The 23949-nt window shown below is 40.6% G+C and overlaps 1 protein-coding gene and 1 long non-coding RNA gene across 10 annotated transcripts in view; one reads left to right on the plus strand and one right to left on the minus strand.

Moving 5' to 3' along the window:
- CD99L2 (CD99 molecule like 2) overlaps positions 1–23949 on the minus strand; it is a 140792-nt gene that overhangs the window by 11127 nt on the left and 105716 nt on the right. For all 9 annotated transcript variants that reach the window (XM_054251073.2, XM_054251072.2, XM_035288726.3 and 6 more), the window contains 3 exons: positions 16879–16950; positions 16667–16750; positions 15194–15259 (listed from right to left, as the gene is read on the minus strand). In XM_054251073.2, coding sequence (XP_054107048.2) covers positions 15194–15259; positions 16667–16750; positions 16879–16950 — 222 coding nt within the window. The remainder of the gene's footprint in view (positions 1–15193; positions 15260–16666; positions 16751–16878; positions 16951–23949) is intronic.
- On the plus strand, positions 4222–10085 carry LOC128930660 (uncharacterized). Its single transcript, XR_008478923.2, has 4 exons — positions 4222–4270; positions 6441–6488; positions 8100–8160; positions 10038–10085. It is a non-coding gene; the product is annotated as an uncharacterized LOC128930660 (long non-coding RNA).

A 23949-nucleotide genomic window follows, 5' to 3' on the forward strand; every position in this document is an offset into this window, starting at 1 on the left:
TGCCACCAGCCAGCTCAGGCTCAAGCTGAGACAGATGGCAGTGCTGGCTCTTTCAATCCCACCTATGCGGCAAGACCGCGACCAGTGATCACCCGTGGGCTTCTACTGGACTGTAATGAGACCTGCTTTCTTATGCCCACCACCTGCAAAGCCCAGGCCACCAGGTGGAACTTTTTATTATTAAGATGGCAGCCATCTTGCCCTGAGCATGCACTGAATTCTGGGATTTTTGGGCACAGTATTCTATTTCACCTCCCTGCTACCAGTGGGGCAGCTGCACTTAGTGGCCCCACCATAAACAGGGTGGAGGGCTGTGCCAGGAGAGCCTGACTCTAAATTTTGCCACCACCACAGGTCTCTGGCATAGCCACTGCCTCAACTATAGCTGAGGTCGTTCTTGGAACATACACAATTGGAGGCTCACAATCCCATATCCACTATTTTGAGATTCAAAAGTATCTGAAGTACCACGGAGATGGAGAACAGATGAATGCTGGCAGGGGCTCGTGAGAGTTGGGAGGGAGTTGGCTGTGATTATAAATGAGCAACAGGCAGGAGCCTTGTGGTGACAGACTGTTCCGTATCTTGGTGGGCACACAAATCTACACACACTTGCACACACCCTTTCCCCAGACAGCTACTCCCTGACAAGCAACTGGTGCCATTTCAGGACCTTAATTAGCATCGAGTTCACTGTTTATGCCACCTTCTTCTCAGTGCTGAATGCTCATTAATGGAGGAAGACTGTGTTCCCAGAGCCCAGGGTTCTCAGGGGAAACCACCCTGGGATGCTGAAGGCAAATGAGCTCCAACATTTCTTTCACCAAAGAGTCAGGAGGAATGGTGGTTCATGGACTGTAAAAATGTGCCACTCTGGCAGGGCTGGGGGAGGTACTGACAGCTGGGGAGGCTGTGCACATGTGGGGTAGGGGGAATATGAGAACTCTCTGTACCTTCCTATTTTTCTGTGAAACTGATCCAAAAAATAAAGCCTATTTTTAAAAAAAGATACTTGGGGAAAAATGAGGTTTGTTATCTTCCCACCTAAGGCTGAATCCTTGAGCTCTATGCATTTCATAAAGAGCCCTGATTGGATATGGATGGTTACTAACAAAACCAAGAGCACCAGCATTTACAACACACAACACACTCACTCACTCACACACACTCACATACACACTCATACACACGCACACTCACATACACACGCACACTCACATACACATACACACACACACACACACACACACACTCATTCCTGTTGGAGAAAGCATAACAAACAGGAATATGGGGATCACCGTGCACGGCCAGATTAACAGAGAGGTCCCGTCTGCTGTGCTGGAGGTGGCTGTCGTCATGGCATCCTCTGTTAATGAGTTCATGTCACTAGACTTCCATTTTTTTCTGGACTCTGAGTAATTCAACCTTTTCTTTCACCTCAAGGCAGAATGAAACTGAGTGTTCTCAAGTCTCCTTTCCCTTAGGAGTACTTGGCTATGAGTATTACAGCAACTTAAACATCATAAGACTGCTGAGCAACAGGCTGTGATAAGAAATATAAACATTTCCCCCAGGGACAAATGGAGAAAAGGGCTGACCTCCCAGCCTTTCAAGGACTCAAAAGCTCAATAGTTTACAACTCCAGTAGTTCCTAACTATCTGACCATGTGTGATTGCAGGAGGTCCTGTCTTGAGACAAATAAAATGTGCTTCTCTTCTTCCTCAAAAAAAGTGATCCCATCCTGTGAGCAAGTCTTCTCAGATGGGCATGTGAACTGAAAACACTGTGAGGTGAAGGAAAACCAGCCAATCATCTTAGATCCTGTTCTTTCTCACTGCATGAACCTGAAGTCAGACACATAGGCCTGCCACTAGAGTTAGCCAAGCCAACGGCATGGCTTTGAGCCATGTTGGGCTACTGAGTTCTGCTCACTTTCTCTAGGCACAGGCTGAACCCAGGTTACTTTACGAAATGCACACTGTGCAAAAGATGGTACTGGTGATGAGTTATTGGCATAAAATAAATTATCCAACCCAATACCATCCATGAAGATCAGTTCCCAGGAAAAATAAAGTGGATGAAGGCATAAAAGCACTACAGGAAAATTTAGGGGTAAGGAATTTCCATTATCTTGGGGTTAAAAAAATGACTTTCTAAATACGATACTAAACCCAGAAACTCAAAATGGAAAAGATCAGATCAAAAGTAAAAACTTCAGTACTAAAAGTGCAAGCAACAAAAGAAAAATGAAATTGGGCTTTGTCAAAATTACAAATGTGTGTGCTGCAAAGGACATCATCAAGAAAGTAAAATGACAACCCACAGAATAGGAGAAAATATTTGCAAAATATGTATCTGATAAGGACTGAGTATCAAGAATATATAAAGAAACGCTTCAGCTCAATAATAAAGAGGCAAATCATCAAATCTAAAAATGGGCAAAGGATGTGAATAGATGTTTCTCTAAAGGGACATAAAAATGGCCAATGAACACATGAAAAGATGTTCAACGCCATTGGTCATTGGGGAAATGCAAATCAAAACCATAATGAGACACCACCTCATATCCATTAGGATAACTATAATCAAAAAAAGGAAAAGGAAAGGAAAGAAGACAAGAGAAGGGAGAGAGGGGAAGAAACAGCAGGTCTGTAAAACGGAACAGCTGCTGTGGAAAAGTTTGGTTGCTCCTTAAGAAGTGAAACATGGAAGTACAACATAACCGAACACTTCTTCTTCTAGATATACATCCGAGACAATTGAAAACATGTCTGCATAAACATTTGCACGAACATGTTCATAGCAGTATTCATAAAAGTATAAACAACCCAGTTTCATCGACTGATGAATGAATAAATGAAATGTTTATGGAATATTATAAGGGCTTCCTAATCTCTAATGTAGAAGGAGCCCTTAAAATATATGAGAAAATATGCAGACACAACAGGCAATTCACAAAATATTTTAAAAGTGTCTAATAAGACATTGAAAAAGTGTTTCACCTCTTTTAGATTCAAAGAAATGCATATTTAAACAGGATAGTGCTTTGTTCTGAACAAATCTGCAAACATGACAAAACTACAATGCCCAGTGGAGGTGACAATTTGAGAAAACAGGCACCTGTTTACTTACTAGTGGTAGAAATGGAGGTTGGCACAACCTTAATGGAATACCGTTCAGCAGTACCACTCAAAGCATCGCATCTTTTAAGTGTCTACCTTCTGTGGCTCAGCCATTTGACTGCTGGGAATTTATGTAACAGAAACAATTAGGTTGTGCATATTTGGCTAAGACAATGTTCATCACAACACTGTGGAGAGTACCCAAAAGCTGGGGGTGGGGGAGTCTCTCTACAAAACTAGGGTCCTGGTTAAATAAATGATGGTTTTTCATAATATAATGCAATCACTGAGATGGTATTTTAGAATATCCTTTAATGACACAGAATGATATTCAGGGTATCATTGACTAAAAAATGGTTTCAGCATAGCATGATCTCATTTTTATTTTTTAAAAAACCACAAATATTTACAAATATATACTTACACAAGAAAAAGTATTCCAAGCATGCAGTCAGAAATCTTACTAGTGATTCTTCCTGGATCATGAAACAACAAACAAGTCTTTTTCATATAATTTCCAAGAAGTTTCAAATCTGCAAGCCCCACATGCAAATCCATTCACCCCTCTTTCCCACAACTGAAGAAGAGAGCTCAAAGAGGCGATTTCACAGGTCACTGGTGGACTCTTCAGTTTCAGTATGTTTTGTATTCCCACCTGCCTTCTAAGTTCACAGTTACATACCAAAGAGACTACAGTAGCTTTCTAGTGAACCAGAAACCCCCTATACAGTGTGTCACACGCTGCACTTTCTTTGTGTATAGATACCTATGGATATAGGTAGCTGTATGGACTGCCATAGCTCTAGGGACTGCTACTGTTGCTATAGCAACACCATAGCACTAGGGACTGTCACCATAGCAATAGTGACCACTGCCATAGCAGGTCTCATAGCTATAGGAACCTCTCTAGCTATAGCAACCACCATAGCTACAGGGCCCAGGAGAACAGAAGGCATGAGCCCCGTGAGAAAGCTGTGAGTAAGCCCTGCAATCAACAGAAGTGTCAGACCCTCAGCATCTCAGATAAAAGACCAGGATGTACACATACATGTCAGCCTTGATTCCCACATGGCCGTACATCTGGGGGAGGTGGGGATGCACCACACAGAGCGGCCCTTCTCTGACAGCAGCACAACCTGGGCTCACGGTGAGTGCCTGACCCACCTGGCTGCCAAGGGAATGGAGTAACGTAACCGTAGGAAGATTATAACTCTTAAGTGTCCTAGAATTCTAACAGACATGGCTAGGGCTTTTAGCTATTTTACAAATATATTTTCATTATCTAAAAAGATGACCAAAGTGCAAAATAAAAACAAATTTTTAAAAAATGAATAAACAAACAGAAGAAAAAACTTGCTTCAAATGCCCCATAGTTACCAAGTTAAAGCGAACTGAAAAAAATCTACCAAAACATAGCTGCCTATGCTAGCCACCAGGGAGGGCATTCCTCACTGTTCCAGAAAGTCTCCAAGGCCCAGATCTTATCCATCCCCCACCACAGGGATGAGAATGCCCACCCTCTAGGTAATATAATGGGCATCTCCTTCCAAACTGATACAGAACCTTAAAACTCTCCCTGTCTTATGTCAAGCTCCCAAGATACCTGCAAGGTGGTCATCTGGGAGAAAACCCATATTCATGCTGTGTGCCCAGGTATGTGTTTGGGGAAGGGGAGTCTGAGAGAGCAAGTGAGTCTCTTCACATCACAGAACACCAGAGCCGGGAAGCTGTTCCTTACATCTGAAACATCCTATTTCTTTAAATGTTATAAAAGCAAAAATGAATGTGGAAATAGGTCCAAAGAAGAGAACACTTGGGTATCTCTTTTTAGAACTAATCCTATCACAAAGACCCAAGCTTTAAGACCTCACATAAGCCAAAGGCCCCACTCTCCAAATACATCCTACTGGGAGTTAGGGTTTCAATATGTGAATTTTCAGAAGACAAACATTTAGTCCATAACAGAAAGGGATCATGAGAGGGCCCAGATAGTTGAAGACAATGACTGTAAACACAGTGAAAATGGAAGAGAAATGTTTTCTTCAAAGACCCAAGAGGGCGAATGGATAGACAAAATGTGGTCTAGCCACTCAATGGAATTTTCAGCCATAAAAAGGAAGGGAGTGCTGGTGCATGGTACAACACGGATGAACTCTGACACTGTGCTGAGTAAAATAAGCCAGTCACAGAAGGACAAATATTGTATGCTTCTACTTCTGCAGGGTTCCTAGGGTAGTCCAATTCACAGACAGACGGAGAAGAGAAATTACCAGGAAGGATGGGGAACAGGAAGTGACTTTTTAATGGGTACAGAGTTTCTATGTGGGAAGATGAAAAGGTTCTAGAAATGGATGGTGGTGATGATTGTACAACACTGTGAATGTACTTGGTGCCACTGAATTGTACACTTAAAAACAGGGAACAGGCTACATTTGGAGGAAACTAACACTCAAAGTTACAGTCTATCAACTGATGAGAGTCAGTACCGTCCCCTTTAACCCTGTGAACTAAGGTGAGGGCATTCACACCTCACATTTGGGTACGTCTCCAGATAGCTCATGTATGCAACCAGACGCAACGGTAACAGAATGTCTGTATCTCTTTAGAAGGAGGGGTTTTTAGTCTTGCCTCAGTGTTTAAGAACTGCATGCTTTGGCAGCTAAAAAAAAATGGTGTTTTGGGGTAAAACAATGTGCCCAATATATTCTAACATTTTCAAAATAATTTTTTCTGATTAAGAAAAATGAGGCAGGGTTTTAGTCCTGTGATCCCACAGTAGTTATGAACAAGTGGTGTATAGCTGAGTGAGCCCAGCATATGGACTGTTAAACCCAGGAGGTGGTGATCCAAAGAAAGGTCTCCTTCAGACCCCGAAGGAGAAGTTCAGGTAGGGCTCTTCTTTTGATGGTGTTCTGTGCAATGCATGGAGGGTTTGCACTTGGAGCAGAAGAAAAGCTTATTGTGAAGACATCCATTTCGTACCAGCCAAAGCCCCTTGAAAGAGCTGTCACCGAAACTCTAGCTTTGAGTGGACTAAGAAGTTTGGGAAAGGTCTAGAGATAACAAAGGAGTGGGTAAAACACCTGGCCAGAGCAATGGAGTAGACACCGCCCAGGGCATCCTTAAACAGCACAGAAGGAAGACTCTCCTTGGGGATGCGGAGAAAGGAAAGCAGCAAATGGCCTCTCTACCCAGCCAGCAGTGCTCTTGGCCCCATTTGGTTCCTCGTGTCAATTTATTGCAAGTTTTCTGACCATGAGGCCAGTGAGGGTGATCTGGGAGTGCTAATAACACCCTTCTCCCCTCCTCCCATCCAGGTTCTTTACCAACTGAGAACAGATGCAAGGAACCAGAGAAAGATCAAGGTAAGCCATCTGCTTGATGAAGAGGCTAGACAAATACGCCAGCACCCTCAAGGGCAGGCCTTCTGTGTACTAGTTAGAAGACACGGCCTGAGGCCACACAGAAGCTACTTGCTACTTCTCTACCATTTTCCTTCTCATAAAAATCACCCCAGAGCTCATATGGGGGAAAGCTGGGCTTACAGAGTGGACACAGAGCTCACCTGCTGTCTAAGAGTGCAGACTTCCCCAGCTAGCAACATGGTGGGCCCTGGCTCTCATACTCCTTTGGGGTTCTAGGAGAAAGCGTGTCATGGCATGATCCCACCAGTAATGTGGCCCAGAGGATCAGCAGGCTCACCCTGGCTTCGCCAATCAAAAGTGTCACTCTAGCCTTCACAGGGAGGTGTGACAGAGAAGGCAGAGAGCAAAGTTGGGTGTTTGGTCCATGGTCCTCATGCCGGCAAATCTGCATGGAGGTGTCGGGAATACACAGGAAGCCCAGTCTAGCAGAAGCAAAAAAGATACATGCCGCCCACTGTGGTTCAGAATGGCATGTGCTATTCTGTACCAGCAGAATGATAGAAGCTCTAGGAGAGCCCAGAGGCAGCAGATGGAAGCTGTGTTGCAGGGCCAAGAGTGGGCAGGAAGACAGGGCCACAGATGGGGGAAGTCTCCTGAGAGGAGGGGATCTCAAGCACTTGCTAGAGGATGAGTGGGAATTCGCATGGTGGAAGGCAAGCAGTTTAGACCAAGGAACATCATGTGCAGGCACTGGCATATGTACCTACTGGCCTTTCTCCATGTTTGGAGATGACAGGAATGTGGTGGTCTAGGGCAGAAAGAACATGCCAGCACACTAAGGGGCTTCAACTTATCTCATAAGCCATGGGGAACCTTTAAGGAGGCTGTTGTTGTTGTTCCTGCTTCTTTAATTTTTTTCACCAACATCTAATTAAGAAAAATTTCAAACATACAAAGAAGTTAAAAACTGTGCAGTAAACACCCATATCCCCAGCACGTAGACCTGTAGTTAACATTCTGCATCATTCACTTTATCACGTCTACCATCCCTCTTGTCAATCGATCTAGTTTTACTCGTGCATTTCAAAGTTAAGTTAGAGACATCAGTAGACCTCAACCTATGGTTACTTAGCAATTTATTTACATTTGCTTATGATTCCTTTTTTAAGGTAAAATTTACATATAGTGAAACACACAAATCTTCCATGTACCAGTGGATAACTTTTGACAGATGTACACAGCTATGAAACTGAGACCCCTATCCAGATACAGAACATAACCATCACCACAGAAAGTGATGCCCAATTTATCTTGTTCACACACCCAATCCCAGCAGCCACAGATCTCATTTCTGTCATTATAGGTTAGTTTTGTCTGTAGTGGAACTTCATATAATTGGGCTCATATAATATGTACTTTTTTCACTGGCCTCTTTTACCCAGCATATTGTTTTTGACATGTATCCATGCTCATTCCATTGTGTAAATATGTAAATGTGTCACAGTTTGTCAACCAATTCTCCTATCAATACCTGCATGTTTCCAGGTTTTCTTTTGTTTCTATTGTAAATCAAGCAATGAGCATTCTTGTTTACGTCTTTTTTTTTTTCAGAGTGGGGCAGGACACAGTTTTCATTTCTCTTGAATAGGGAATGAAATTGCTGGGTCACAAGGTAGGTCTATGTTCAGTTTTAGAAGAAACTTTACATCCCTACCGATGATATATGAGAACTGCAGTCACTCCATATCTTCATCAACATTTGATACTATCTTTTAAATTTCAGTTATTCTGGAGGATGTGCTGTGGTATCTCACTGTGGTTTTAATTTGTATTTCCCCCAAAATTAATTTTTTTAAAAAGTATTTTAGGTTCAGGGATACATGTGTGGATTTGCTACACAGGTAAACTGTGTGTCATGGGAGTTTGCTGTACAGATTATTTCAGCACTAGGTTTTAGTTATTCTTCCTGATCTTCCCCTTCCTCCTACCCTTCACCACCTGACAGACCCCAGTGTGTGTTGTTCCCCTCTATGTGTCTATGTGTTCTCATCATTTAGCTCCCATTTATGAGGACACGTGGTATTTGGTTTTCCGTTCCTCAGTTAGTTTGCTTAGGATAATGGCCTTCAGCTCCATCTATGTTGTTGCATTGTTGCATAGGACATGATCTCACTTTTTTTACGGCTGTGTAGTATTCCTTGGTATATACGTACCCCATTTTCGTCATCCTGTCCCCTGTTGATAGGCACTTAGGTTGACTGTATATCTTTGCTACTGTGAATAGTGCTGCTACGAGCATGCACATACGTATGTCTTTAGGATAGACAAATTTATATTTGGCTATATACTAAATAATGGGACTGCTGGGTCAAATGGCAATTCTGTTTTAAGTTCTTTAAGAAATCACCAAACTTTGTTTCATACTGGCTGAACTAATTTACATTCCCACCAGCAGCGCATAAGTGCTTCCTTTTATCCACAACCTTGCCAGCATCTGTTATTTTTTGACGTTTTAATCATAGCCATTCTGACTAGTGTGAGAAGGTATTTCATTGTGGTTTTGATTTGCATTTTTCCAATGATTAGCGACTTTAAGCTTTTTTTCATATGCTTGTTGGCCACATCTTTTAAGAAATGTCTGTTCATGTCTTTTGCCCACTTTTTAATGGGATGGTTTGTTCTTTGCTAATAAATTTGTTTAAGTTCCTTACAGATTCTGGATATTAAACCTTTGTTTGATGCATAGTTTGCAAATATTTTCTCACATTCTATAGGTTGTCTGCTTACTCTGTTTCTTTTTCTGTGCAGAAGCTCTTTACTTTAATTAGGTCCCATGTGTCAATTTTTGTTTTTGTTGCAATTGCTTTTGGTGTCTTTATCATGAAGACTTTGTCAGGTCCCAGGTCCAGATTAATATTTCCTAACTTGTCTTCAGGGTTTTCATAGATTTGGGTTTTACACTTAAGTCTTTAATCTATTTTGAGTTGATTTTTGTATATGGTAAAAAGGTAGAAGTCCAACTTCAATCTTCTGCATAGGCCAGCCAGTCATCCCAGCAGCATTTAATGAATAAGGAGTCCTTTCCCCATTGCTTGTTTTGTCAACTTTGTTGAAGATCAGATGGTTGTAGGTGTGTGGCATTTTTTCTATGTTCTCTAGTCTGTTCACTGGGCTATGTGTCTGTTTTTGTACCAGTACCATGCTGTTTTGGTTACTGTAGCAGGACACAGCACAAAAGAAAACATCAGACCAATATGCTTGATGAATATAGATGCAAAAATCCTCAACAAAATACTAGTGAACTGAATCCAGCAGCACATCAAAAAGCTAATCCAACACAATCAAGTAGGCATTATCTCTGGGATGCCAGATTGGTTCAACGTACAGAAATTATTTTGAACATCATATAACTTCCTTTGTGATGTGTCGGTTCAAATCCTATGCTCAGTTTTAAATTGGACTGTTTTATCTTTTCATTATTACACAGTATTTTTTTAAACAGAATAATGACAGGATCAGATTCATGTTCTTGATGGTTCTTTTTTGCAGCCTCAAGGAGGACAAACTGGAGCAAAATTACCAGTTAAGAGGTGAGGGTTGCCACTCTTAAACTCTTAGCTGGTCATCCAAGGGAAGGTGAAGATAGCCTGGGCTTGAGGGGAGATAGAAGGAATAATCTGGATTCAAAAAATACCAGGAGGGAAGACTTCAGGCATGAGGGAGTGAGGAGATCAACAAATCCTCTCCTCAAAAAGCAACTATAAACGTGGACAAAAAGTCAGTCATTTCAGGAAAGTAAATTGATTTCGGCAAAGACAGCCTGAATCCATGGCATTTTTGCCCAAGGCTGCTTTCATCTTTCCCTTCCAGAAGTCTGTCAGATTGCTCAATCGGGGCAAAAACCAGCAATGGTGTATGACTGCTGGGTCATATGGGAAGTCTATGTTTAACTTTACAATAAACTGTCAAGCTCTCTTCCAAAGTGGCTGTACCATTTTGCATTCCCACAAACAGTGAATGAGAGTTCTTGTTGCTCTGCATCCTCCTCAGCAATTGATATTATCAACTTTTTGGATTTTAGACATTCTAACATGTGTGTAGTGGTTATCTTGTTTTCATTTCCCTAGTGAGAAATGATGTTGAATATCTTATTTTCCTATTTTATATTCTTCTTTGGTAAAGTCTGTTCATATTTTTTGCCCATTTAAAAATTGGGGTTGTTTGAGGTCTTACTGTTGACTTTTATGAATCCTTTTTTTTTTTTTTGAGATGGAGTCTTGCTCTGTTGCCCAGGCTGGAATGCAGTCCCAATGGTGTGATCTTGGCTCACTGCAACCTCTGCCTCTCTGGTTCAAGAGATTCTCCTGTCTCAGACTCCCAAGTAGCTGGGACTACAGGCGCCCACCACCACATCCAGCTAATTTTTTGTATTTTTAGTAGAGATGGGGTTTCACCATGTTAGCCAGGATGGTCTTGATCTCCTGACCTCATGATCCACCCCCCTTGGCCTCCCAAAGTGCTGGGATTACAGGTATGAGCCACTGTGCCCAACCTCTAAATTCTTTATATCATTTGAATACAAGTCCTATATCAGGTATATAATTTTGCAAATATTTTCTTCAAATTTGTGGCTTGTCTTTTTCTTTTCTTCATAGTATTGTTCATAGAACAAAAGTATTATGTGTACATCTACACAGAAACCTGTATGTAATGTTTAAAAATGTTTATAGCTGGGCACAGTGGCTCACACCTGTATCCCAGCATATTGGGAGGATCACCTGAGCCCAGGAGCTTGAGACCAGCCTGGACAACATAGCAAGACCCCATCCCTACAAAAATTTTAAAAGTTACCCAAGTATGGTGGTAGGTATCTGTGATCCCAGCCACTCAGGAGGCTGAGGTGGGAGGATTGCTTGAGTTCAGGAGGTCAATGCTTCTGTGAATTGTGTTCACATCACTGCACTCCAGGCTGGGAAACAGAGTGAGATCCTATCTCAAAAAAAATGTTTATAGCAGCTTTAGTCATATTCACCCCAGACGGGAAGCAACTAAGGTGTCCTTCAGCAGGTGAATGGATAAACAAAGTGGTACATCCATACAATGGAATATTGTTCAATGCTAGAAAGAACAAACTACCAAGCTATGAAAAACACAAAAGAACTTTAAATGCATATTGCTAAGTGAAAGAAGCTATTCTGAAAAGGCTATATACTGTATGGCTCCAATTATACGGCATTCTGGATATGGTAAAACAAATCAGAAGGTTGTACTAATAGAAAATAGATTAGGGTTGAGGAAAGGGGGAGTGGCTGACTATCAAGGGCCTGTACGGAAGTTCTAGTATGGTGATGAAACTGTTCTGTATGGTACCTGGGTGGTGGACACATGACTCTATTCATTTGCCAAAACCCACAGAACTATATGTCACAAAGACTGAACTTTAATGCCTACAAGCAAAACATCAACTAGGTGGGTGGGGGACTCCCAGGATGGAATGCAGACTATGACAAATGAATCTAACTCCATTATAAGTGGGTGGCATAACTGTACTAAATGGATGAGGAAGGTAAAGGAAATGACCTAAGTAACTTTAAAAAGCAGCAGTTTCACTGGAAACTGTAAGGTAAAGACAAAAGAAACTAAACATAAACACTGGACTCTAGTTGGTAAAGTTGTTTCTCCTGGGGGTATGAGTTAGCAGTTCTGATGCTCTATATATGTATACCTGAATTGAGCAAGACAGTAAATGGATGACAGGTAGTAGGAGCTAGGTGTCTCACTGTCAGAGAGGAAAGTTATAGGAAAGCAAAAAAGGAAGATCAAAATAATCCTCTGGCACTAGATTACAGTTGGAGATATAAGTATGAAGTCATGTTTAGGTTAATATACCTGCTGATGGTTAAAACAAATGATTTTGGATACGTGTGCATATATGGTCTTATGGATTGAACATTTGTATCCCTTCTCCCAAGGTCATACCTTGAAATCCTAACCTCCATTGTGATGGTATTAGGAGGCGGGGTCTTTGGGAGTTAATTAGGTCATGAAGGTCGACCCCTCCTGAGAGGATTAGGACCCTTATAAGAAGAGATGCCAGAGCTCCCTCCCCACTCTGTCCTCTCCACCAATCAGGGACACAACAGGAAGACAGCCATTTCCAAAACAGAATATAGATCCTCACTAGATACTGGATCTACCAATGACTTGATCTTAGACTTCCCAGCCTCTAGAAATGTGAGAAACAAATTATCACCTAGTCTGTGGTAATTTGCTATAGTAGCCTGAAGTAAGACACATTAGTTAGTATATATACATATATTTCCTATCTCTGTCTGCTTAGACAGTCTAGAAGTAGCGATACACCACTAGGCAATGAATACTCAGATCTTGGTTTCTAATACCATTCTCTTTCCCAGTGAAACAGAATGACATACAAAATGGACACCAACAAAATAAATCCAAGAGGCAACAGTTGTCAGAAAGAAGCAATGAATGAGACTTATGGATGAGACCAGTCAATGAGTCAGAAATGTGCCCAGGAGGAAAGAACATTAAGGAGAAGGTGATCGCCAAAGTCAAATGCTACAGGGGCCATACAGGACAGAGCACTGGGACCCTCAGGAAGCCACTGGAAACCACAGTGGGAGTAGAGGCTTGCATACTCTAGGGTATAGATGGCAGTGGGACTATGAGGAGTTGAAACATTGGCCTCAAGTTTTTCAAAGTGCTATGGAAAGAAGTCTGTTGGCAGAAATGGGGGATGATCAGAGTCCAGGCTAGGCGGGAAGGAAATAAGGGTGGAGAAGGAGGGCTTATAGGCCATCACCTTCTTAGAGAAAGTCAATAGGACCTGTTGGCAAAAGACTGTCATCATCACCTATAGGCAAAATGTGGGGCTTCTACAGGGTCAGCAAGAAGTCTTATTGAGAAAAAAACCTGTAACAAATAATGTATTATTTAAAAAATACACTCTAAAAGTATAGCTGAATCTCTCTGCCTAAGACCAAAGCCTGAAAAATGCATTAATTAGGATCCTTTTCATTCTAAAGATCATAATTTATTGAAATGTGATATTTTACCTTTGCTCACAGCAGTAGCATATTTTTGTGCAAAGGACAGTGCCTGAGAATTCTATGGTGTGCTTATCATAACCATGTGTCAGTTTCACACTCGTCCTTTTTTCCATGACCCCCTTTATCTTCTTTTCCTGACACCTATAATGGCAGAGGGTATAACTTAAGCTAACTATTGATTATACTTTACAAGAGAAGTTCAAATATGAGTCTAATTAAAGAATTTCTGAACACTTCTTCCTTGCTAAAACATGCATTTTTAATAAGGAAAAGCCCCTGACATGTCATTCAGACTTTCATTCATGTGTGTGCTTACACACATGCCTACTGCCCTCCTCTCACCACCTGGAAATACCACTTATCACCTAGGAGTAATTGGCTAATTTGCTGGATTTGCCCTTTAAATGTTCCATGTTCTCCTGACACCTATGGGTTTCATTAAGAGGCTTTTAGAACTTTTTACTAGATGACTCTGTCTGAAAAGGTGTTTCGAAGGACAAATTTGACTGTGGTATCCTTTCATCGGAAGAGAACATTGTTCCCATATGAAAGGCACACCATTCTTGGGAAAAAAGAGCAAACACTAGTAACCACAGCCAAGACTGTGGTTACAACCAGATACACCCATAACTTGTCACACACAAAACCAGGTATCACAGCAATTTGCCATCACAACAGGTTACAACCGGAGTTACTACCACAACTTACCATTGTAACATGTTGCTATCACAACAGATTACAATCACAAGTTACAATCACAACAGGTTACAACCACAAGTTACAAACACTGCCTTGTCTTGCCACATCAACAAATCTGGCTAGTATTCCCTCCATACTTGATGTATACTATGATGAAAGGTTTCATTCATTGGTAGTTTGGGGTATTAACACTATCTGGCCTTGGGGAGGACATGACTATTCTGGGGTAACATGAGGAAACTTCTCAGTCGTGATGGAACAGTTCTGCCTCCTAATTATGGTGATGGTTACTCAAATCTACACACATAACATTTTACAGGACCTACTCACACCCGCTCCCACATGCATATCTGAATGCACACAAATCTGATGACATCTGAACAAGGTCTGCACCTGCCTTAACAGTATTGTGCTAGTGTTGATTTCCTGGTTTTGACAATGACTATGGTTATTTGAGGAGAAGCTAGGTGAAGTGTACACAGGAACTCTCTTGAAGTATTTTTATAACTTCTTGTGAGAACCATTTCAAAATCAAAAGGTATTTAAAAAATATATCTGACTTGCTATGGGTCTCTTAAAAAAATGCTTGTCATGATGAGTTTGCTCCTCCCATCCCAAGAAAGAATGAGTCTCTTGAGGTTGAGAGGGCTGTTTTCAGGGTCCACTGGCCCACAGCCATCATCATTGGTGGCGTGAAACAGGGACCCGTCGGCACTGTTGCTTAAGGAACATCAGAGGAAACATGAGGCTTTTCCAAGATGGTTATAAATCCCCACCCTTGAACTGCATGGCTCACATCATTCCAAAGGAACCCCAACTGGCAGGCTGGAATGCCTGGGAACTACCACTCATTTCCCAGAGGCCCAATTAATCTGGTTGCTGCAACCTTTTCACCCGCATAAGGGGTGTGTTGGCACAAATCAATGCTCCTACCTTTACCCTTGTCAGGTTTGTATTCTCCACCCCCCAATATGTCTTCAAGATCCTTGTCTGAAAAACCTGGAGAAAATAAAACATACATTTCAATGAGAAGAAAACATTTCAGCAACAGGAAACTTGTGTTAATGTTGCCCAAGGTGCGGAAAATGATTGCCAGTTCCACTTAAGAATGTCCTTGATGAAATTTTAAGAGCCCCCCAGACCCCGACCCACTGGTGTACATGTGCCAAATAACGTCCCACCAATCTGAGTGTAAGTGGAACCACAGAGAGGATGGCTATCACCCTCAGGACTAGGTTAGATTACATGCCAAAGGTGAAGGGATTTTGCAGAGGTAATTAAGGTACCAAATCAATTTGACTTTGCATTAATCAAAAAGGAGATTATCCTACATGGGCATGACTTAATCAGGTGATATCCTCAAAAGCAGGTTCAGGCCTTCTCTGAGCTCAGACATGAGAGGCAACAGAGTTGGCCGGTCTCTCCTCCTTTCTTCCCATACCAACCCTTCTCTCGGTTTTTCTCCTTCTGGTCTTGAAGCAGCAAGCAGCCATTATTTCTACAATTGAGCTTGGAAGAGGACACAACCCCAGATGAGACCCCAGCCCTCACTAATACCGTGACCACAGCTATATGAGCTCTTGAGCAGAAAACTCAGCTTAGCTTTTCCGGAACTCCGGACCAAAGGAAACAGTGAAATAATAAATGGGTGTTGTCTTAACTCGGAGTTTCTGATTTTTGTTATACAGCAAGGAAACTGATAAAAGGAAGCAGAAAATTTATGAATGGGTAAAAGATTCATTGAAAGGACAAGGGAGTCCCACGGAACCAAGTGTGGAAAGTTCACTGATAACAGTTTCACACTCCACACTGAGCTTAACCCGTAAGAAACAACCGCTTTTGTTGGGGCCAAGTTTTGGTTTCCAATCTGAGAAGATTATCCACAAGGATCTGAAAAGTCTGTGAAAATATTCCTCTCTTTCCCCACTGCGTATAGGTGTGAGGCCAGACTTCCTTCATATACTTCAACCAAAACAACATCTCACAATGGAGTAAAGTGCGTGTGAGAATCCAGTTGCTTCTATGCAGCCAGACATGAGAGAAATCTGCAAAAATGTAACATCGTGCCGCTCTCCACAATACAAGTTTTTGTCTTGAGCATAGTTATTTCTCATAAAAATGTTATTTGTGTTAAATGTATGGGTTTACTGTTGTTCATTTTAGAATAATTAATAAAGTCAGTTTTAATCTCTAAGATAATGAGTATTGACAAGCATGACCCACATAAGCAAAATCTCTTGAGATCGCAATGATTTTGAGAGTCCCAAGAAGAAAAAAAGCTTGAGTACCACCATTATAGGGTTCTCCACTGGCTTTAAGCACCTCCAACTCTGCCAGGTGCAGATTGGCTCTGGATCTGTGGGATGTTGTAATTAATGAGACAGAACCCGACCAGATGGGACTTACCTCCTCCTCCAGCACTCGGTTTCCTGCGGCCATCATCTCGATCATTTTGATCATCTAAGGCATCAGCCAAGTCAAAATCATTTCCTTCATGGGATCCCAAAATAAAAGAAATACTCAATTAGTTCATCTATGGGTAGCTCTTTTGGATACTGTCTCAGAGGGAACCGCATGGGATCCTTCCGTTACTGCTCTCATCAGAGTGCCCACCTTACCTAAAGTATTTGCTGGAGCTCTGGTGGTTACTGGCCTCTTGGTTGTGGTGGTGGTTACATGGTCCCATCTCTCTAAAAGGGGAAGGGAAGACAACAAAGGGAGCACATTAGGAACAAAATGCAACAGCCATTCATGGCTCAGGGAAGTCACATCATGAATATTCTTGTCTTGTTCCTTGAGGCTCCTACAGGACCTCTGAAAAATCACTTTGAGATGGATGACAAAGAGATATAAAAGGCTTAAATGAGGTGGGTTCTGCTCACTTTTCTTCAGGGGATGGGGGTTATGAGGCAGACACAGTCCCACATGTGGCCAGGTAAGTGGTACAGCTGGGACTTGAGCCTGGATCTACAAGAGATGACCACATGAACCAAGGAGTTCCAGAGCTTGAGCACGAGTGCTTGAGAGCTCCAAGCCTTGGTTCCACCACTCTCAACCTGGCACTTGAACCATAGCTAATCCTGCCCAGGGATGGACAGATTGAGGTTACAGTCCCAGTGGACTGTGGTAATATCTTATAAACGCAAAGTGGTTACAACACACATATATAATTTTATAACCATGGTTACTATTATAAACACTAGGTCTCTGGGCTCAAACAGATTCCTTTCAAATATGGAAGTCTTTCACACCATTCGCACAGATAGCATTCATGAATATTCCGGTTGATTATTTTCTTGAACTTCAGAAGACTGTGCTGTACATGTTCCCACTATTGCAGTTAATTGAGGGAAAAGACAGAGACACTGCTATATACAGCAAGCACCCAGGAGAGAAACAGCAACGCATGTGGGGAAAAAAGCCTAAATGAGTTTTACAGAGCAATAATGTGATATCCAAACTGCCTGGGGACATTTAATATGTATTGCCTATCATTTTTCCATAGACCTTCGGTGTTGTCTGTGGATCAAAGAAATGCAGGTCTGAATCTTCTGTAAAGAAAGTACAAAAACAATACAGTAAGTCAACTCATGACCCAACAGTTCTCAGTTGGAATAAAGAGGGATATTACAAAATGATCAAAGATCAATCCACCAGGAAGACATAACAATCTGGAATGCGTGTTCACCTCACAATACAGTGTCTAGACACATTAAGTAAAAATCGATAGAGCTAAAAGAAGAGATAAACAAATGCACTTATCGTTGGGGACTTCGACACTCTACTCTCAGCAATTGGTAGAACTACTAGATGAAAAATCTACAAGGATATTGAAGAACCGAACAATAATCAATCAAAAGGATCTAATTGGCACAACAGGACACACCAGCCAACCACAGCAGAGTAAACAATTGTTTAAGCACTCACAGAATATTCACCTGAGATCATATCCTGAACCAGGAGATAAACTTCAACAAACTTAAAAGTATTGAAATTATACAGAGAGGTATCATAGATTACAATTAATTCAAATTAGAAACGGAGAAGAAATAACAGAAAACAAGAAAATCTAAATACTTAGATATTAAACAACATACTTCTAAATAAAACAAGAGTCAAAGAAAAAGTTTCAAAGAAAAATTTAAAAAATACATAGAACTGTGTGTAAATGAAAATATAACATAGCAAAATATGTAGGATGCAGCTAAAGCAATGCTCAGAGAGAAGTTTATAGCACTGAATGCTTAAGTTAGGTATGAAGAAAGGCCTCAAATCAATAATCTAAGTTACTAATTCAAAATGTTAGAAACAGAAGCTAGCTACATACTTGAAAAACAAAACCAAAGAAGCAGATGGAAATAATAAACACAAGAGCAAACATCCATGAAGTTGAAAATAGGAATGCAATACTAAAAAAAAATCAATAAAACCAAAAGCTTATTTATATAGTAAAAAAGGAACAAACCTCTAGTGTTACTACTAACAAATATAAAAGTTGAAAAAGATGCTATGCCAATAAAAGGACTGAAATGGGACATTATAGATCTTGTAGCCATTAAAAGAATAATAATGAAATAATATGAACTTTTTTTTAGCTCACATATTTGACAACTTGGAAGAAATTAACCAATTTCTCAAAAACGACCAACTATCAAAATACAACCTAATCCTGTGTTCATGGATTAGAAGACACTAAATTGTTAAAATGACAATGTATACTATCTAAAGCAATCTACAGATTCAGTGCAATCCCTACCAAAATCCCAATGAAATTTTTTGCATAAATAGACAAATTAATCCTAAAACTCATATGGAATTTCTAGTAACCTCAAATAGCCAAAACAATCTAGAAAAAGAACATGAAAGATTCACACTTATTGATTTTAAAACTACAGATACCACAACACTGTATCTGACATCAAGATATAAAAACCATGAAATGATATACACCATGGAATATTATGCAGCAATCAGAAATGATGAGTTCGTGTCGTTTGTAGGGACATGGATGAATCTGGAGAACATCATCCTCAGCAAACTGACACAAGAACAGAAAATGAAACACCGCATATTCTCACTCATAGGTGGGTGATGAAAAATGAGAACACATGGACACAGAAAGGGGAGTACTAAACACTGGGGTCTACTGGGGGGAAAAGGGGAGGGCCAGTGGGAGGGGGAGGTGGGGAGGGATAGCCTGGGGAGAAATGCCAAATGTGGGTGAAGGGGAGAAGAAAAGCAAAGCACACTGCCATGTGTGTACCTACGCAACTGTCTTGTATGCTTTGCTCATGTACCCCAAAACCTATAATCCAATAAAAAATTAAAAAAAAAAAAACATGAAATGTAATGGGAAGCGCAGAAATAGACCAGCTGCAGTGGCTCAAGCCTGTAATCTCAGCACTTTGGCAGGCTGAGGCAGGTGGATTGCTTGAGCCCAGGAGTTTGAGACCAGCCTGGCGACATTGTGAAATCTTATCTCTACAAAAAATAAGAAAAATTAGCCAGGCATGGTGGCATACGCCTGTGGTTCCAGCTACTTGAGAGGCTGAGATGAAAAGATCCCTTGAGCCCTGGTGGAGACTGCAGTGAGCCATTATCACACCACTGCATTCTACCCTGGATGACAGAGTGAGACCCTGTCTCAATCATCAATCAATCAGTCAATAAAATAAAGAAAGAACGAAAAGGGAATAAATGGAAGGAACTAGGGAAGGAAGGGAAAGGGAAGAAAGGAAAGGAAAAGAGAAAGGAAAGGATGAGGGCAGGAAGATAACAAGCCCAGAAATAAACTCTTGCATATATAGTCACTAGATTCTCAACAAGTATGTTAAGACCATTTGATGGCAGAAAGAAGTCTTTTCAACAAATGGTGCTGGGAAAATTGGATATCCACATGCAAAGGAATGACGTTGGACCCCGACCCATATTATATACAAAAATTAATTCAAAATAGATAGAAGATTCTTAGACATGGCGGCATAAAAAAAGAAATAGTTCAAAGACCTAAATAGAAGAGCTAACACTATAAAACTCTCAGAAGAAAACATTATGAAAAAGCTTCATGACATTGGACTTGATGAGGATTTCCTGGATATGGTACCAAAAGCACAGGCAACATCAACAATAACAACAAAATAAATAAACTAATCTTCATCAAAATTTAAAACATTTTTGAGACAGAGTCTCACTCTGTCACCCAGACTGGAGCGCAGTGGCACAATCATGCCACTCACTGCAACCTCTGCCTTCCAGACTCAAGAGGTCTTCTTATCTTAGCCTCCTGAGTAGCTGTGACTACAGGTGTGCACCACCATGCCCAGCTAATTTTTGTATTTTTTCTACAGGCAGGGTTTCACCATGTTGGCAAGGCTGGTCTCAAACTCCTGGGCTCAAGCCATCTACCTGTTTTGGCATTCCAAAGTGCTGGGGGTATAGGTGTGAGCCACCATGCCCAGCCTAAAATTAAAAACTTTTATGCATCAAAGGACACCATCAAGACAGTAAAAAGATAACTCACAAGAATGAGAGAAAATACTCACAAATCTTACATCCAATAAGGGATTAATATCCACACTATATAAAGAACTTATACAACTCAACAACAACAAAAACCTGATTTTAAGCCTAGGCATAGTGGCTCATACTTGTAATCCCAGAACCTTAGGAGCTGAGGTGGGTAGATTGCTTGAGTCCAGAAGTTCAAGACCACCCTGGGCAACATGGTGAAACCCTGTCCCTACTAAAAAAACCCCACAAAAATTGGACAGGTGTGGTGTCACACCTGTAGTCCCACCTCCTCGGGAGGCTAAGGTAGGAAGATTGCTTGAGCCCAGGAGGTGAAGGTTGCAGTAAGCTGAGATCATACCACTGCACTCCAGACTGGGTGACAAAGTAAGACCCTGTCTCAAAAAACAAAACAAACAAACAAACAAACAAAAAAAGGGTTTTAAAATGGGCAAAGGACTTGAATAGACATATCTTCAAAGAACATCTACAAGTGACCAATAAGCACATGAAAAGATGCTAAGCATCACTAGTCATTAGGGACATGCAAATAAAAACTACAACGAGATACCGGTTCACACCCATTAGGATGGTTATCGTTAAAAGAAAAACGAAACATTGCAAGTATTGTTGAGGACATGAAGCAACTGAACCCTAGTATATTGTTGGTAGGAATGTAAAATGGTGCAGCTGCTGTGGAAAAGGGTCTGGCACTTCCTCCAAATGTGAAACAGAGCTACGATATGATCCAGCAATTCCACTTATAGGTCCATACCCAAATGAATTGAAAGCAGAGAATCTAACAGGTATCTGTATGTCAATGTTCATAACAGCATTATTCACAACAGCCAAAACATGGAAACAACATAAATGTCCATCAACATATGAATGGATAAACAAAATATGGTATATACATATAATGCAGTATTATTCAGCCTTAAAAAAAAGAAATTATGGTACATGCTGCAACATGGATAAACCTGGAAAACATATACATTAAGTGAAATAAGCCAGACATAAAAGAACAAATATTGTGCAATTCCACTTATAAGAGGTACCCAGAATGGGCAAATTCTTAGAGACAGAAAGTACGATAGAGGTTACCAGGGGCTAGGGGTAAGGAGGAATTAGGAGGAATTGTTAGTGTATGGGTATAGGGTTTCTAATTGGGCTGATGAAAACCTTTTGGAAATGATCATGGTGAGAGCTGCACAACATTGTGAATACAGTTGATCCTCCATATCTGTGGTTCCGCATCTAGAACCAACCACATGCTTGACCAACCATGGATCAAAATATTCAAAAAACAAAAAAATACAAATATAAAAATGATATAAATTTTTAAAATACAGTATAATTATTTACATATTGTATTAGATATTATAAGTAATCTGGAAATGATTTAAAGTATATGGGAGGATATGTGTAGGTTATATGTATATACTATGCCAATTTATATCAGAGAATTGAGCATCCAAGGATTCTGGTATCTGCAGGGGGTCCCGGAACCAATGCCCAGCAAATACTAGAGGAGGGGCAAATGTCTTCTAAGTGCCACTGAATTATACACTTAAAAATGATTAAACTGGTAAATTTTATATGTATATTTAGCACAATATTAAAACGCTCAACCTAGATGAAATACACAACCTGAATATTTCTATAACCATTAATTAATTCAATTTAAAATCTCCTAAAAAAAGAAATCTCCAAGACTTGGTGATTTCGCTGGAGAATTCTATCAAACATTTAAAAAGGAATTAACACCAATTGTATACAATCTCTTCCAGAGATTGTTTTAAATTGTATAAATGGAGGAAATAATTCCCCATTCATTTTGTAAAGCCAGTATTACCCCTGTAACAAACGTAGATTAGTTTGTTTTCACACTGCTATAAAGATACTGCCTGAGATGAGGTAATTTATAAATAAAAGAGGTTTAATTGACTTAAAAGTTCTGCATGGCTGGGGGAGGCCTCAGAAAACTTACAATCATAGTGAAAGACAAAGGGGAGGCAAGCATCTTCTTCACAAGGTGGCAGGAGAGAGAAAGGAGCGAAGCAGGAATTGCCAAACACTTTAAACATCATCAGCTCTCATAAGAACTCACTCACTACCACGAGAACAGCATGGGGAACCATTCCTATGATCTAATCACCTTCCACCAGGTCCCTCCCTTGACACCTGGGGATTACAATTCGAGATGAGATTTGGGTGGGGACACAGAGCCAAACCATATCAAGACCATATTTAAAAAAAAATCTATAGACGAATGTCTCTCGTCAATTTACATCCAAATCTTCAACAAAATAATAGCAAACAAAATAGAATGTATAAAGAGAATTACACAGCATGAAAAATGGAATTTATTCCATTTGGGCAAGCTGGATCCAATATTTGAAAATCAATCAATGTATACCCTGTCAAAAGGCCAAAGAAGACAAACCATATATCAATGGACATGAAAAAATCTAACACCCATTTATGGAAAACAAAAATACTTTCAGCAAATGAGAAATAAAAGGTAATTATCTCAACTTCATAAAGAATACCTAAAAAACACCTATAACTATCACCAGACTTAATGGTGAAAGACTGAATGCTCTTTCTCTAAGGTCTGGAATGGAGCAAGGACATCACACTTATCACTCTTATTTAACATAGTACTAAAATGTCTAGCATTGCAATATGAAAAAACACATACAGATTGGAAAGGAAGGACTATATATGTCTCTACTTGCAGATGACATGGTCATGTATGTAGAAAATTCCAAGAAATCTACGAAATTTCCTAGAACTAATAAGTGAGTTCAGCAAGGTCTTGGGATACAAGATCAACACCATTCACGTGTAATAGCAATGAACATATTAAACCCAAAATTAAAAAGACACTGTCATCCACAATTGCTCCAAAGCAAATATTTAGGATGAGGCAGTAGCTCATGCCTAATCCCAGCACTTTAAGAGGTCAAGGCAGGCAGATCATCTGGGCTCAGGAGTCTGAGACCAGCCTGGGCAACATGGTGAAACCCCATCTTTACTAAAAATACAAAAATTAGCCAGGTGTGGTAGTATGTGCCTATAGTCCAGCTACTTGGGAGGTTGAGGTGGGAGAATCTTGCTTGAGCTGGGGAGGTGAAGGCTGCAGTGAGCCAAGATCACACCACCTCACTCCAGCCTGG

The sequence above is a fragment of the Callithrix jacchus genome, chromosome X (genome assembly GCF_049354715.1).
Source record: "Callithrix jacchus isolate 240 chromosome X, calJac240_pri, whole genome shotgun sequence".
In the NCBI taxonomy this organism is placed as follows: domain Eukaryota; kingdom Metazoa; phylum Chordata; class Mammalia; order Primates; family Cebidae; genus Callithrix; species Callithrix jacchus.